Here is a 17,396-nt window from a genome sequence, read left to right as displayed (position 1 = left end):
AAGTGTTTGCCTACTTATTAATAAGCAAAAACTTTTTATTCAGGTTTTTTTTTTTTTTTTTTAAATTCTTTTAATTTACTTCATGTACATATGAACTGTTTAATGTGGTTTGTACTGTCTCTCTCAGTTAATGATTAGTTGAATATGGAAAAAGAATTATTTCCGATTTTTAAGTTTGATATAAAAATTGTCAAAAAAAAAAAAAAAAAAACTTATATATATACATATATTGAAAACTCTGTCAATTTTATTTTCTTATAGCTGATTCATGCCCTATACTACCTGAAAGTTTCCACAGTCATAAACAGCAAATGGCTCACAAACCAGCTAAAGATGAATTTTACAACATTCCTTGTAAGGCCGTTGATGTAAATGATGAAGGTTTGAAATCTAGCTTAAAATATTGGCTTCGTAGTTCTAGTCAAGACAGACCTCTACAAACTAATGACTCACAGGGTACCTTTAATGATTCTATTGAACCTTATTTCAAAGAATCATCTAATAACCCAAATAACCATGTTTATGCAGAATTAGAATCAACATCTTCACCCTTGCAGTTTACAATTTCAAATGCTTCCAAAGAAGATTGTTCTCCATACGCCATACATACATATAGTAATACATCAAGCAGAAAGATAGCTAATGATTCCACACCAGACAGAGTTAATAAGCTTGTAAGAGATGGAGCTTATGATAATGAAGCATTTTGGTCTTCAGAGGGAATTAAGAGTCCACTGATGCAACTTAGATCAAAATTACCAAATCACCTTTTTTTGAAACCATTTGCTCAGCAATCTGAGCTTGCTTCTGTATCGCCTGTGGTGTCACCTCAGATTGGTATGTTTCCAAATAAGAAGTCAATAGATCATCAGTATCAACAGGAAAGTATGCTAAATAAGCAACCGCTTTTGCCATACATGGAGTCACCTTTACCATTCAATGGTGTTAGAATCTCTGGAATGAGCTCTTTTTCTCAAACAAGATATCCTTTTAAAATGATTAATGCACATTCTTTAAAAAATGGAGAATTTCAAAATCGACCTTTACCTCCTGTTCCTAAAGATCCAGCCTAAAGTGCAGTGAGTATGCCTGTTTTGATAAAATTTTAATGTAATTAGTGATTAAAATTGTAATATATTATTAATGATTAATATTTTAATTTTGTTAGTGACTAATATTTTAATATCAGTAGTGATTATCAAAATTATTTAAATTTAAAAAAAAAAAAAAAAAAGCTTTTAAAGGCTTCATTGGCAATCTGTTTATATAAACATCAGTTTTTTAAGCCCATTGTAACAAATGGATAAAATATAATACTGTATAAAAAAAATAATAAAAATATAGATATATATGTATATATGAGTTAAATTATAATATATTGAATAAGTATGGATAAATGGATGTGAAAGTTAGACAAAGTGCCAGTAGCCAGTAACTAGAAGGGTGAGAAAAGTAGAAAAAGAAGTGTAGTAGATTTGTGAAAAGTGAAATAATGTTAATTGAAATTCAATATTTATTTCAGCTGACATCAGATCAAGCATTTTTGCATTACCATTCAATAAAAATGTTCCCCCCACCCAATATTTGATGACAGCTATGCCATTTACATTTTATTTTCATTTTATTAGTATTTTACTTTACAGTTACCCCACTTTATATTGGCTTGAAAATTCAGCCCATAATTTTCTTAATTCATCATAACCTCTAAGATGTTAACATTCTTTCACCTTTCACAAATCTACTACACTTCTACCGACCGGGCTAGCCGAGTGGGTAAAGTACCTGCCCGGCAACCCAAGGTCGCGGGTTCGATTCCCGCCTCGGGCTTGGATCAAAGTACTGCAAAAACCTTGTGAGGTGCAATATGGCCATAGAAGCCGATGCGCCAACAACTACCAAATCAAAAAAAAAAAAAAAAAAAAACTACACTTCTTTTTCTACTTTCCTCACCCTTCTAGTTACTGGCACTTTGTGTAACTTTCACATCAATTTATCCATACTTAATTCAATATATTAATATAACTTACATATACTCTTTGCATCCTTTAATGCTGCTTTTCTCTTTTAGGTGCACCCGTCATACCTGATTTATTAATCTTGCATTCACAGAAACCATTTCAACAACTGTATACCTCTTTTCATATGTAACTCTTTAAACATTACCTTTAAATACCCATTTATATATGTATATATATTAGTCAGTTTTATTATATGGTATTTATCTGTAGGGAATTAGGTGTATATGGACCAAACTAACAAGTTAGTAAAAGAAAACTAGCTTTATTCTGGAAGGCCTATATACTAAAGGCAAAAGCTAATAATAGAATGTAAAGGAAAATAAAATTAGAATAGTGAAAATAATGAAAAAATAAAAAATGAAAATAACATTCTTCCACTTGGCCATCAGTCTGCTACTTCTTCATGGGCTTTTAGCAGACCGATAACCAGACTAAAAGAACGTCTCATACGTACTCGTTTCTGTTGTCCCCATTCCAGTTTTGCCTGAGTTTAATTTTTAGGTGATTATATAAAAAATAAATTAGAAAAGATAATGTGTGTTAAATTTAAATTTTGTAAGAATAGTGTCAGAATCAGCAAACTGGGATAGGTGACACAAAGCCCAACAGGTATGTATCAGATTAAATGAGAATAGGTCCTTACTTCCTTCTTGTACTGTGGTGGTAAGACTGAAAAAGAGATCAAATTCCTGCTTTCTGGTTGTTTTATGTGTGCTGACTAAAAGATAGTGCATAACTGCACTTTTCATTGACTATGGCATGAGGGTGAAATTGCTGTAGGCAATATGCCCTATGTCAGTGCAAATGTCCTGATAGCCTTAAGAGGGTTTTTAGATGTTTATTTGAGTTAGTCGGGGGGGGGGGGGGGGGAGGTGCTTCCGATGACGGAAGGAACCTATGCTCTCCTCAGGTTCTTATTCTGAAAGAGCAGTTCAGACACTCTAGCAACTCTAGAGTTTGTTAATAGAAGAGAGTTTGTTAATAGTTGGCAATTAACTTTGTAGAATGCAGAAGTTGGTAGAGTTACTTTTAGTTACTTTTCTAACATATTAGAATTTACCAAGCAACGGTTGGCCTGGTTTTGCCCAGGTCTGAATGTATCTTTTCTTCTAACAGGGCATGGCAGCTTGAACTCCAAATTGTTCACTCTGGGGTTGGCTGCCTCTCCATTATGCAAGTGTGGTGCTCCTGAGACCATGGAGCATTTAATATTTAACTGCTATCTCTATACAGACTTAAGAAATAATCTACAGCTTCTTACAGAAGTGTACAATGAAGATGACCTACCATGTTTTGTGAATAAAAAACAAAATTTCCTAGCTTTTGTAATTTTGCAGATAAATTGTTTGCACATAAGAAGATTAATTGGAGTTGATCTGTAAAGAGTGTTGCCAAGTAATCCAGAGTTTGTGTTCAAGGACAAGAACTATTATGCTTTTTTGTGCATTAAATATGTTTTCTTTAAATAAGTCCTTAGTTTTCTTTTCTTAAGTAAATATGTTGGTTCCACAATGGTAATGATGTTGTGTTTTGTAGATTATTTGCTATAAATATAAAATTGGATATAGTAGAATTATCAGAGAGGTTGTCTGTTGGTTGTGTTAGTGGTTCTTGAGCAGAGAATGGTTTCTGTCAAAATGTGACTTGTAGAGAATATCCTGTGAGCTTAACTTCTGTTCCGGGAAAATTAATGGAGGCACTGGTTAAAGAAGCACTGCAGGATCATTTAGACAAGACTTCAGTTATAGCTCAGACACAGCATGGTTTTGTTAAGGGGAAGTCTTGCCTGACCAACTTGATTGGATACTATGATGCAGTCACAAAAGAACTGGATGCAGGGAATAGCTTTGATATTATATACTTGGATCTTAGAAAGGCTTTTGATACTGTTGCACATGGAAGACTGCTACACAAATTGCAGCAGTGTGACATTAGAGGAAAATTGCTGCTATGGGTAAAGGGGTGGTTGAGGGGGAGAAGACAGAGAGTGGTAATCAATGGACACTGCTCATCGTGGACTAATGTTATTAGTGGAGTCCCTCAGGGCTCAGTGTTGGGTCCATTATTGTTTTCTCTATTTATAAATGATATTGATGATGGTATATCAAGCTTAATGTCCAAGTTTGCAGATGATACAAAGGTTGGCAGGGTTGTCAAGGACACTACTGACACTATGCTGCTGCAACAGGATCTGGAAAGGTTGAGCAGATGGGCTGAGAGGTGGCAAATGAAGTTTAACATTGACAAATGTAAAGTATTACACATGGGAAACAGCAACCCCAGAGCAACGTATCAACTCTGTGGTACTACACTGACAGTGGTAGAGAATGAAAGGGACTTGGGGGTGGTTGTGCAGGCAGATATGAAGTTCTCTGAGCAGTGCAAACGGGCTGCAAGAGTAGCTCATAGAGTATTGTCAATGATATACAGGAATTTTTCCAGCAGGGATAAGGAGGTGATTATTCCATTGTATAAGGCAATGGTCAGGCCACACCTAGAGTACTGTATACAGGTCTGGAGGCCTCATTTCAAGAAGGATGTAGAGCTGCTGGAATGACTACAGAGAAGGGCAACAAGATTAGTGAATGGAACAAAGGGGTGCTCTTACGAAGAAAGGCTTAAGTTTTGCAAATTACAGTGTCTGGAGACTAGGCACCAGCGAGGTGATCTGATAGAGGTGTATAAAGCCTTGAATGGTTTAAGCATGCTCAATGCTGATGGGATTCTTCCTCTAGCTCAGAAAAATCACCTGAGAGGGCATAAATTCAAATTGAGGAAAGACAGATTTAGGATAGACGTGTGGAAATTTGCCTTTAGCCAGCGGGTGGTTGGTTGGTGGAACAGACTTCCATCCCTTGTGGTGGAGGTTGATAGCCTAAATAAGTTTAAGGCTCAGCTGGACAGGTATTTTGAACGAACAGAGGGGTGAAGTGGAAGTGGGTTTTTTTTTTTTTTTTTTGGCTGATGCTGCATAAGCTTGCTTTCTTGCATCAAATGCCTCTACTAATGCTAATGCTATCACGATATTAATAGCGATTTTGTGTACAGAGGAAAAGTTGGTTATGCATGTTGTAAATATGATATTGAATTGTAGAACACTTACAGGGTGCTAGCTATGTTTGTACATGGATAGCGCCTTACCATTTGCCTTCTGAGTTTAATGCTGAAATCTGGTAGTGTCGGATCAGATAATCATGGCATCAGCAAAAAAAAAAAAAAAAAAAGTTGAGGCAAAGTGGTTGAGTCCTGTACAATGACTGGGCAAGTGTGTCTGGTTCCTGTGGCCTAATAGTAATACTTTTGGAATGGTGTTAATGTAATGAAGTGTTATTAATTAATTAATGTAATGAAGTGTTATTTATAGTTTTGGTTTTCTGATTAAGTCGCCCAGGAGTGGTGATCGTACTCACTTAGCTAATAGTAAACATTGTATATAGGTACTTTTTTTTTGTATTTTTTTTATTGTATTTTATTTATTTATTTATTTTTCTTTTTTTTGTTATTTTTTATTTATTTATTATTTATTTATTTTTTATTATATATATATATATATTTTTTTTTTATTTCTATTAAATATATAAAAATATATTTAATAATATATTTATTATTAATATATTTATATATTTTTAAAATATATTTTTATATTGTAAACTTTTCTCTTCTGTTTCATGGGAGGTGTATCTCTTCCCCTTATCTTCTATCCAACCTCCCCATCCCTTCCAATCCTCATACTTCAATTCTTATTCCCACTTCCTTTCCCTTGGAGCTACCAGGCTTGCCTGATAGCCCCAGTAAGAGTCTCAGCTAGAAAGTGGACCCTGGTGCGCCTCCTCGTGGCCAAGATTGGGAGTCAGGGGACCAGGTGTTCAGGGTAGCAGGGGACCTGGCTGCAAAGTCGCCAGTGCCGACACTCAACATAACAAGACACATACATAAACTTGTCGGCCTTCACCTTTTCAGATGGTACAGCAGCATATAGGGGAAACTCTGGAGACCGCAATTGAAACAAACACACCTTGACCTTGTTTCTTAACTTAGATGTAACTTGTAAAGACTATCACGATATTAATAGTGATTTTGTGTACAGAGGAAAAGTTGGCTATGCATGTTGTAAATAGGATATTGAATTGTAAAATGCTGACAGGGTGCTACCTATGTTTGTACATGAATAGTAGTAGTAGTGGCATGTGATGCAAGAAAGCAAGTGTATGAGTTTATGCAGCATCAGCCAAAAAAAAAAAAAAAAAATCTCACCATTCCCTCCAAATGCCTGTCCATTTCCTCCTTAAATTTATTTAACCTATCAACTTCCACGACAGATGGAAGTTTGTTCCAGCAATTAACCACCCGCTGGCTAAAGGCAAATTTCTGCCCATCTATTCTATATCTGTCTTTTCTTAATTTGAATTTATGCCCTCTTACGTTCGTAATCTGAACAAGTCGAAGGACCCATCAGAATTCAGCATGCTCAACCCATTCAAGGCCTTATACACCTCAGTCAGGTCACCGTGCAGGTGCCTAGTCACCAGCCATTGCAATTTCCAGAATTTAAGACTATCTTGGTAAGAGGATCCCTTCATTCCCCTCACCAATCTTGTTGCCCTTCTCTGTACATGCCCAAGTAAATCTACATCCTTCCTAAAATGAGGCCTCCAGACCTGTATGCAGTACTCAAGGCGTGGCCTGACCATTGCCTTATACAGAGGGACAATCACCTCCTTTTCCCTGTTAGTAAAATTCCTATATATCATTGACAAAACCCCATGACCTACCCTAGCAGCCTGTCTGCATTGCTCAGAAAACTTCATATCTGACTGCACAATTACTCCCAGGTCTTTTTCATTTTCTACCACATTAAGTGTAGTACCACACAGTTGGTACATTTCTCTGGGGTTACTTCTACCCATATGCAGTACTTCATTTGTCATGGTTAAACTTCAGTTGCCACTTCTTAGCCCATCTACCCAAATTATCTAGATCCTGCAGTAGCACACTGCCATTACTGTCATTAACAATCCTGCCAACCTTTGTATCATCTGCAAACTTCGACACTAAGCCTGATATACCTTCATTAATATCATTGATAAATATACAAAACAACAGAGGATCCAACACCGAACCCTGTGGGACTCCACTAATAACATTAGCCCACGAAGAGCAGCACCCATTAATTACCACCCTCTGTCTTCTCCCACTCAACCATCCTTTTATCCATAGTAGCAACTTACCCTTAATACCATTCTGCTCCAATTTGTACAATAGTCTTCCATGCGCAACAGTGTCAAAAGCTTTCCTGAAATCGAAATATATGATATCAAAATTGTTTTTTGCATCCAGTTCCTTTGTAACCACATCGTAATATCCTATCAAAATTGTCAGACAAGACTTTCCCTTAACAAACCCATGCTGTGTCTGAATTATTGCTGCAGTCTTGTCTAGATGATCTTGCAATGCATCTTTAACCAGTGACTCCATTAATTTATCCGGAACAGAAGTTAAACTAACTGGTCTGTAATTACTCGTGTCACCCTTCGATCCTCCCTTTGTGAATTGGGGATACATTTGCACTACTCCAGATCGTGGCAACCACCCCTGAGTCCAAGGATGCTCTCATAATTATGGCTAAGGGTTTGCTTAGTTGCTTTGCCGCCTCCTTTAATATAACTGGATAGATCCCATCCACCCCAGGTGTCTTTCTTATGTTTAACTTCAACAATTTCTCTTCCTCTTTGCTCTCAGTTATTACAAAATCATTAAGCACCCTGCTACAATTTGATAACCCTCTGCCATTTTCAAACCTTAATAACTCCTCATGTGTGAATGTAGATGCAAAATACTCATTCAGTTTGTTTGCTATCTGAGCAGGATCATCAACAGTCAAACCATCGATATCAAGTGGACCAATCAGATTCATCCCCTTCCTTTTAGAATTTATATAAGTAAAGAAATCCTTGCTGTTTTTCTTAGCATCTTTTGCCAAAGATTTCTCGTAATCTGCCTTCGCCTGCCTAACCTCCTTTGTGACCTGATTACAGACTAGCTTATATTTGTATCTGCCATAGCTTCTGAGTCACTTGATAATTTATATGTATCCCATGCATTTTTCTTCTCTGTCATGAGTCTCATTATTTCATTTGATAACCATTTAGGCCTAAACCTTGAACAATATTTCTTAATAGGTATGAAACTTTTAGTAGCATCCACGATTAATTCCTTGAATGCTTCCCACTTAGAATTTACTGTTGGTAACAGCGTCAGTTGATCCCATTGTACAGAATTTAAAAACTGTCTGAGACCACTGTACTCATCTTTACGGAAGCAAAAACCCTTTCCTTTACCCCTGATGGTAATTATATCTTTAAGTAAATCCTACATCAGTACACTGTGATCACTACCACCTAATGGTTCCTTTATCTGCAAATTCTTAATACATGAATGATCACTACTGATAACCAGATCAAGAGTATTACCCTCTCGAACATGCTGCTGCAGAAAGCAATCATCCAATAAATCCAAAGAAGTCTTACTAGTGTGTGAGTGACCAACCCACAAGTACCACTCAATATCTGAGAAGTTAAAATCCCCCATTATAAGACATTCTGATTTACTAGCCCACTCAATTTCTCTGTACAATTGTTCATTGTACTCATTAGAGTCATTAGGCCTATATCACACTCCTACTCTTATTTTTGCTTTCGCAGTGCTTATGTCACACTAAACTGACTGAACAGTGCACTGTTCATCTATATCAACTGGATGCACTTCTTTTGATTTTATGTTTTTCTTAATTAACAGCATAATACCTCCTCCCTTTCTATCCTTTCTGCACACACTGTACTCCCCAAATTCCAATTCTTCATTCCTTATATCTGTGTGACACCACATCTCTGCTATCCCAACAATATTCGCCTTTGATGTTTTGACCAACACTTCAAATTCATTGCCTTGCCTTGCCCTCTGAGTTTAATGCTGAAATCTGGTCGTGTCGGATCAGATAATCACAGCATCAGCAAAAAAAAAAAAAAAGAAAGAAAGAGAGAAAAAAAAAAAAAAAATACAAGGGAATACAAAAAAAAAAAAAAAAAAAGTTAAGAGACAAAGTGGTCACTGGACAAGTGTGTCTGGTTGCTGTGGCCTAATAGTAATACTTTTGAAATGGTATTAATTAATGTAATGAAGTGTTAATTATAGTTTTGGTTTTCTGATTAAGTCCCCAGGAATGGTGATCGTACTCACTTAGCTAATAATAAACATTATATATAGATACTTTTTTTTTATTTATTTTTTATTATTTTATTATTATTATTTTTTTTAATTTTTCTTTATTATTTTTTTTAATTTTTCTTTATTATTTTTTAAATTTTTTTTTAATATTTTTTTGTTATTTTATTTTATGTTGTATTTTTTTTATTATATTTTATTTATTTATTATTTTTTTTCTTTTTTTGTTATATATATATAGTATCGGTGTAAATACACCATAGTTAACCCATATATTTGAACTACATATGTAGCGTAGAGTGCATCGTTTTAATTGTATCTCATAATGTGGTTGCCTTCACAATGAGATAGCTACTATTGCATTACTTCAAATAAATAACGCTTCTCTAGTAGAGAAGACTACTGTTATTTATTTTCAGCGATACCACCTCCCAGACGATTGTTTCGAAGCTGTGCGGCTTCGTCAGTGGGCAGGCAGGTACCCAGGTAATACAACAAGCCATCACAGTTGCGAAGTTATATCCACATTATGAGAGATGCCAAAAGGGTGTGGTGGTAATGTATTTGGAAAGTTCATCATCAGTGGGCGGTACCTGCCCGCCCACTGATGATGAAGCCGCACAGCTTCGAAACGATCGTCTGGGTGGTGGTACCGCTGAAAATAAATAACGGTAGTCTTCTCTACTAGAGAAGCATGTATTGTTGCCATGTCTACTAGACATGGCAACAATACACGATGTGCAGAATTTATACAATTTATTGCCGAAACAATAAGAAATGACATTATCGCTGAAGTAAAAAGTAGTCAGTTCTTTAGCGTTCATGGTTCTACTGACAAATCTACACTCAAGCAATTGATAATATATATGAAATATTGTAAAGAGAGGCAAAATATAGGAAACATTTGTAAGCATAGTTAAATTACAGAATACTACTGGTGAAGGATATTTTGATGCAGTTCAAGAAAGATTACATAAATTTGGACTTTACTGCAGGGGGGACACTGAGCAGTTGGTAGGATTTGAGATAGATGGAACCACAAGCATGTTAGGCAGTAGTAGTAGTAAATGATGCAAGTAAGCAAGCTTATATAGCATCAGCAAAAAAAGCACTTCACCCATCCACTTCCACAATAACAAACTGAAGCCTAATCCAACAATCAACAACCCACTGGCTGAAGGCAAACATATGCATATCTATCCTGCAACCATCCTTCCTCAACTTGAATTTATGCCCTCTCATGTGTATAGTCTCAGCAAGAGGAAGAACGCATTAACATTTAGCTTACTCAATCCATTCAAGGCCTTAAGCACATCAGTCAGATCTCCTTGCAGGTGTCTAGTCTTCAGACACTGCAACTTACAGAACTGGACAGTTTTGGACAGTTTCAAAAAGAAAAGAAAAAAAAATTCAAATTTAAGAACTAGTGACAACATCGATGACGAGAGAAGGAAAATGAGGACAACGAAGGCATTAAACCTTCTAAACATGAAATGTTGGCATTTGGTGAGAATGAAGTTAGAAAATTATCAATTAAGCTTCAGTTAAATGAAAGAGATACAATTCGTGCATTTCGGGACTACCTAATCGAAAAGACAGTTTCGGAAAAATGGAAAAGCATTTGATGAACGCTCTGAGTAGTATGATACCAATTTCATCAAGTGAATGTTAACGAGGATTTTCACAGTGAATGTGATCAGCAGCCTAACCAGAGCTTCGTTGATAACAAAAACAATTTCTTCACTACTATTTCTTAATTAAAATTGTAGGCGCTTCACCAACACGCTTTGATCCTGCAAATACTGTATGTAGATTCGTGGCTGCTTCAGAAATGTAATTCAGCAACAACACAAACAGTAAGCTGCCGGCATAGTGTATAAGATGAGAACTCAATAAAAATTTGGAATATTCTGTAAAAACTTTATTATGAAATATTATTTTTACTAATTTTTACTTATAACTTATTTTTTAAACATTTACTTATTTTTTTATATACTTGAATAATAAATTTATGCTTGATAAATTGTGTGTTAATATACTTAATTTGTTTTTCTTATTCCAAAAACATTACTACTAAGTAACAATACCAGGAAATAATTTTTTAGAGTACTGTATTTTTCATGTCCTTTTAATTTTCAAATTTTCCTGTTAGCAAAGAATGAGTACTGGCACATATGTTTTACAAAAAAAGCACTGTTAAGTTACGGCATTAAAATATATATACACATACAAAATACGCATACTAAAAATAAATGCGCAATATTACATGTATTTAAAAAGACTAAAATTTAAAAATATATTACACATGGTTATTGTGTAATAAAATCTGACTGAGTGTATAAGGCCCAGTGGGTAAAAGTGGTAAAACATGTATTTCGTTCAAAGGTAAAATTGTCACATTCTATTAAAATATGTTTTTTTGTTAAAATTATGTCACAAGACTGCATATAGGAGGATCATCTGCACTCAGCAGGAAAGAGCATTTAAGGTGACTGTGTCCTATGCAGAGTTGAGCAAGAACAACTTCTTCACTAACATTTCTGCACAGACTATAGATTGTCATGTTTTAATTACCAGCTTTATCTGCTGTCTGTTCATTCCATGAATTTTGCCATTGGGAGTACATTTTGTTGTGTATTATTTATTTGCCTGTAGTCTGTATAGGTTACTGACAGGTCATAATTTTTTGGGGGGTGAGTTTACTGATTTGGCTGTGGTATCGGCCAAATCATTTCCTCTAATCCCAATATGTCTAGGGATCCAGCAGAAGCGGATATCAAAAAGGGGATATCGGACATTCCACTTAACTGTATCATGTCCTGTTCCAGATAAATCCACAAACATCAAACAAGTAGTAAATTTCACGATGCCCTAATTTGGAGGACAACTGTTCCCCCTTTTAACATTTTTTTTAACTTGTGTCATTGAAATCTGGATGAGGAGTAAAGGGATTCCACAAGTATTAGAATCTTCAGAAACAAGAGCTTAAGAAAAATACAGGCACTCCATTTAATATCATTTTGATATGATTTACAACTTTTCTTTCTTTTCTCCCCTTGTGAAGACATATTATAAGAAAAAATCTCAACAATTGGTCATTTGTTTAGTCATCTCATCTTACATTACACCATGCCAGCAGTTATGACCACCTTGTTGCAACTGATAGACCAGGGAGGGGGGTTACTGTAACATTTAAAGCCTGTTATCTCCAGTTGGCTGTGCAACAACTGCTCACTGAAACAGGCAGTTAGGGCTAATCATTTGAGCTACAGTGAATGGTGTGTTGTGGAATATATGGCAGGATGTGCATTCACTGTGTTCAGGAATTTGCATTTGTCTCTGAAATTCAGTTACGGGTTGCAGAATTAACAAATGAGATTGCCTTCAATGAAGTGGATAAAAGTAATGCAGTGGAAGTGATAGAATTGCATGATGGTGAGCTGACCAGCAGTGGGAATCTGAAATGACGTAGATTTGATGTGCAAACAATAAAGATTAATATGGGAGTTCACCATCCAGCAGTTTCAAAAAAAGGTTCACCAGAAGCGCTTTCAATAGTAAGAAAATCAAGTTGAGTCATCTACCTCATAAGTATACTTATAGTTTCTATATTGTACAGACTGTATACTTTTTGAACAGACCTCACATTTTTCAGATTATCAGTAGATGATGTTTGCATGACAAGGCATATCCTAGATTATTAAATCATAATTACTAAATTATTAAATTATTAATTACTAAATTATTAAAGTAATACATGCTAAACCTCACATAACTTATGAACTTAAATTGTGAGATTTATTAGTTTTTTTTTTTTTTTTTTATGTAAATCCCAAACACGAGAAGTGTTAGAACCTATAGTACTTAGTACTGTGCTTGGGTTGGAGGTTGAGAAGACGAAAGAAGATATTTGTTGACATTGGACTTGAACTTCTGTAGACTGTAATTTTCAGGAAATACGTATGAAGGAAGGTTGTTCCAGAAAACGGCAGTTGAATGAATAAACGAGGAACATGAAAAGTTGGTTCTGTGAGTTTGAAGTTGACAGTAAATGGATGTTGGCTGGTGGCTGCACGTGTTCGGACTGTTTTGAAAGAGAGAGCAGGAATTATAGAAGCTAATTCAGAAGAACAGTGCCCATGGAAGTATCTGTAGAAGAGGCATGCAGCAGAAACAGTACTCTATGAGACAGCGAGTGCAAAGACCCTGTTAGAGATGATTCATTAATTAACCTAACTGCCCTCTTTTGAATGGAATCAAGAAGCCTGAGAGAGGTTTTGGGGGCACCACCCCAGATGTGGGAACAATATTCCATGGCAGGGCGGATTTGCGATTTATACAGAGTGAGCAGCTGTTTGGAAGAAAACTAACGCTGAGAGCGAAAGAGAAAACCAAGTTTTTTTAGATGCAGAAGAAGCAATATTTGCAATGTGCTTGTGCCAAGAGAGATTAGAAGTCAGGGTAATCCCCAAAAGAGATATATCATTTTGCCTAGAAATCGAAGTGTCACTAAAGATAAGTATAGAAGCAGAGGAATCCTTTTTGCGAGATATAAGACAAGACTGAGTTTTAGAAGAGTTGAAATCAACTAAGTTGTCTTTGCCCCACTGGAGAATTACCTGAAGATCGGTGTTTAAGGAATTGGTAGCATTTTCGAGAAGTTGAAGTTGATTGAGCAGGACAAGGTTTCTCAAAATGAAAAGTGTAATGCAATGTGGTATCATCAGCAAAACTATGGATAGGATTTCCAGTCAGTGGCAGAAGGTCATTAATCTACGAGAGAAAAAGAGTGGGGGAAAGAACTGAACCTTGAGGGACACCGACATTAATGGAGAATTTAGAAGACAGAGAGCCATCTACCATCACCCTCAGTGAGGGATCAGAGAGAACACTGGATAACCAATTGCTAAAAACAGTTGGCAAACCATAAGATGGAAGCTTGTTTAGAAGACCTTTATGCCAAACACGATTGAAAGCCTTTGAGATGTCAAGAGCAACTACTTGTGTTTCACCGAACCTTTCCATTGAATTAGTCCATAAATGGGTAACATAAGCCAGAATATCACCAGTGGATCGACACTGACGGAAACCATACTGGCGATCATTGATCAGACGGAAAGGTTTCTAGATAGTTTAAAATTTGGCGGTTAATTGATTTCTCCATTACTTTAGAAAGAGTAGAAGTAATTGCAATGGGACAATAATTGGATGGGAGGGATTTGTCACCCTTTTTAGGAACTGGCTGGATGTGAGCAAATTTCCGAACATGCCCCTCAGGATGTTCGGGCGGCAACTAGAGGGAGTAATACTCTTGATTTGATTATCAGTAGTGATTCTTCCTGCATTAAGAATCTGCAGATAAATGAACCACTAGGTAGCAGTGATCACAGTGTTCTGAAGTGGGATTTACTCAAAGAGGTAACTACCATTAGGGATAAAGGGAAGGGGTATTGGACTGAGACAGTATTTAAATTCTATACAGTGGGATCAACTGATGATGTTACCAACAGCAAATTCAAAATAGGAAGCATTCAAAGAACTTATCTTGGAAGCTACTAGGTTTTACATACCAACTAAGAAATATTGTTCAAGGTTTAGGCCTAAATGGATGTCAGATGAACTAATGAGGCATATGGCAGAGAAGAAACATGCATGGGATACATACAAATTAACACATGACACAGAAACCTATGATAGATACAAGTTGATCTGTAACCAAGTTACAAAGGAGGATAGGCAGGCGACGGCAGATTACGAGAAATCCTTGGCAAGGGATGCAAAGAAAAACAGCAGAGTTCTTTACTTATGTAAACTCTAGAAGGAAGGGGATGAATCAGATTGGTCCACTTGATATCGATGGGTCAACTGTGATGATCCTGCTCAAGTAGCTAACAAACTAAATCAGGCCTTCTTAAACTATGGGTCGCAATCCCATTTGGGGTCGCGTAGCAAAATTCTGGGATCGCGAGAGATTTTAATGTCAAATATTTAAATACACGATTTTATAACATCTAGATGTGTATTTGTGCAGAGTCACACTCACACACCTGCACACAAACAAAGGGAGGAATGCGCGCGCACACATGCAGCGAGACTATGATTCAATAACACTGACTGCAATGTGAACTAGTGTAGTATTGACGCTCTTCTAGTGTAGTCAATTGTCAGTGTTCCGCCGTAACGAGATTTTAGTTTTTTTTTATTTATTCGGTAATTAATAAATCAATCAAATAAACTTCAGACAATGGAAATTCTTCTTTTGTCAAGGTGGTATGACATCATTTGTATCACAGAGACATGGCTGTCCCCCAACGAAGAAGACCTCGCATTTTCTCAAGCCACTTGCTTCTCAGGCATTTTTGCCTCCAGGGAACGGACAACTCGTGGTTGTGTAGGCATTCTCTTGAACACAAAAAAATTCTCACTGACAAGCTCAGCAACACTAAAAACAGAACTGTTTGAAGCTGCAAGAGCCTCACTCAGCATTCAAGGCCACAGACTTGACGTGTGCACAGTCTACATCCCCCCCCCTCCCACAGTAAAGAACACCTTACAAGAGATCTCCAACTGGATCATTAATCAATGCCACCCTAAAGCAACGTTACTAGTGTGTGGAGACTTTAATATTAGCTCAGGCCAACACAGTCTTCGCAAATTGTTATCTTCTAATCTGGCATCAGTAGGTCTGACCCTCCAGAATTTTTCCCCTACCAGAGGCTCTAACCTGTTAGACCTAATATTTGCAACAGACACCCTCACCGTTGACAGCCAACCGGAAACAGGCTTCATGTCAGACCATCTACCAGTAGGCCTCATTCTTCCAATCACTCCCAGGATATCCTGGCAACATCAGGCACCAGTTAAGAAGACAGTGATTAGCCCTTCTCTCCTCAATCCAGAGAAATGCTGCTTCGCAGCATCTATTTTTCCTTGGGAAGCCCTAAACCAATGTGATCCACAGCTCGGGCTGCACTTTCTTACCTGCTGGCTGCAGTCTATTGCTCGAACTGCAGCGTCAAAAACAGTTTCAATCTCCTGTCGAAGCAAAGCATGGTGGACCCAAGATCTCAGCCTTAAATTTCGGAATAAACAACGACTACATGCAAAATGGAAAGCAAAATTAGACCCACTAGACAGAATTGCATACTCAAGAGCCCGCGCCCAGTTCAATAGAAGCAAATCTGAAGCCATTAAAGCCTATATCGACAAAACAATCAAGATCGGGAAAGCACCGTTTAAGGCAAGGCATGATGAATTCCCTCAACAACTTAATCCAATTGAATGGCTAGACTACATCACAAGATTTAAGCCAAAGTCAGCATCAGACTTTAAAATTCACAACAGTTTTCAGCGAGATGTCCTCGCTTCCATCATCATTACAAAAAGAGAGCTTATCCAGGCCATCAATGATATCCCACCAACGTCTTGCACTGGATATGATGGGGTCCCACAATTCATTCTTAAGAGCGTTAGTGTATTCATCATTGATGCACTCCTAGGTATCTTCAATGGAATCCTCACAACGCAAAGTTTCCCAACAACCTGGAATCAATATATTGTCCGACCAATCCACAAAACACAAGGAGCAACATCAATTTCACAATTCAGGCCAATAATGAAAGCCTCATGTCTCCTCAAAGTCATGGAGAAGTGCCTTCTTCCTATCCTAACCAACCAGGTTCTGCCATGTGAATCACCATACATTCACTATGCCTTGAAACGCAGGTCCACCATTACAAACCTATTGCAAACCACCAACACCATTCTGGGGGCTCTACAAGATAGGGCTGAGATGGCAATTGTTTATCTGGATATCCAGTCTGCATTCGACAGTATAGACATCCAGCCCCTCCTGCAACTTTGTGAGGATGGATACCAGATAAAAGGCAATATACTGGAATTCTTGAAGTCACTACTTACGACCAGGGTCCTTCACTTGACTGTGAATAAAAAATCTTTCACAAGGAAAGTTTGTGTAGGTGTACCCCAGGGCGGAGTTCTCTCAGGGCTCCTCTTTACGGCTGCCATCCACCCATTCCTGTGTCAGCAAACAGAATTTATCAGTTATGCAAATGACTTGAAGCTCCTCTTTCGGATCAACGGGACCGCCCGACCTGATTCTGTTTCTGGAAACATTATCAACAGCCTCAAGAATCT

At 37.0% G+C, this 17,396-nt stretch overlaps 1 protein-coding gene across 2 annotated transcripts in view; it reads left to right on the top strand.

The window, feature by feature from the left end:
* Positions 1-17,396, top strand: part of LOC150084582 (uncharacterized) — a 214,045-nt gene that overhangs the window by 181,796 nt on the left and 14,853 nt on the right. For both annotated transcript variants that reach the window (XM_090375340.1, XM_090375339.1), the window contains exon 5: positions 262-1,079. In XM_090375340.1, the coding sequence (XP_090231466.1) occupies positions 262-1,073 (812 nt within the window). In that variant the 3' untranslated portion in view covers positions 1,074-1,079. The remainder of the gene's footprint in view (positions 1-261; positions 1,080-17,396) is intronic.

Source organism: Mastigoproctus giganteus, chromosome 6 (assembly GCF_048544385.1).
Source record: "Mastigoproctus giganteus isolate SK-2022 chromosome 6, ASM4854438v1, whole genome shotgun sequence".
Taxonomy (NCBI): Eukaryota; Metazoa; Arthropoda; class Arachnida; order Uropygi; family Thelyphonidae; genus Mastigoproctus; species Mastigoproctus giganteus.
The sequence above is the reverse complement of the archived record's forward strand: the minus strand, read 5'-3'. Positions and strand labels throughout refer to the sequence as shown.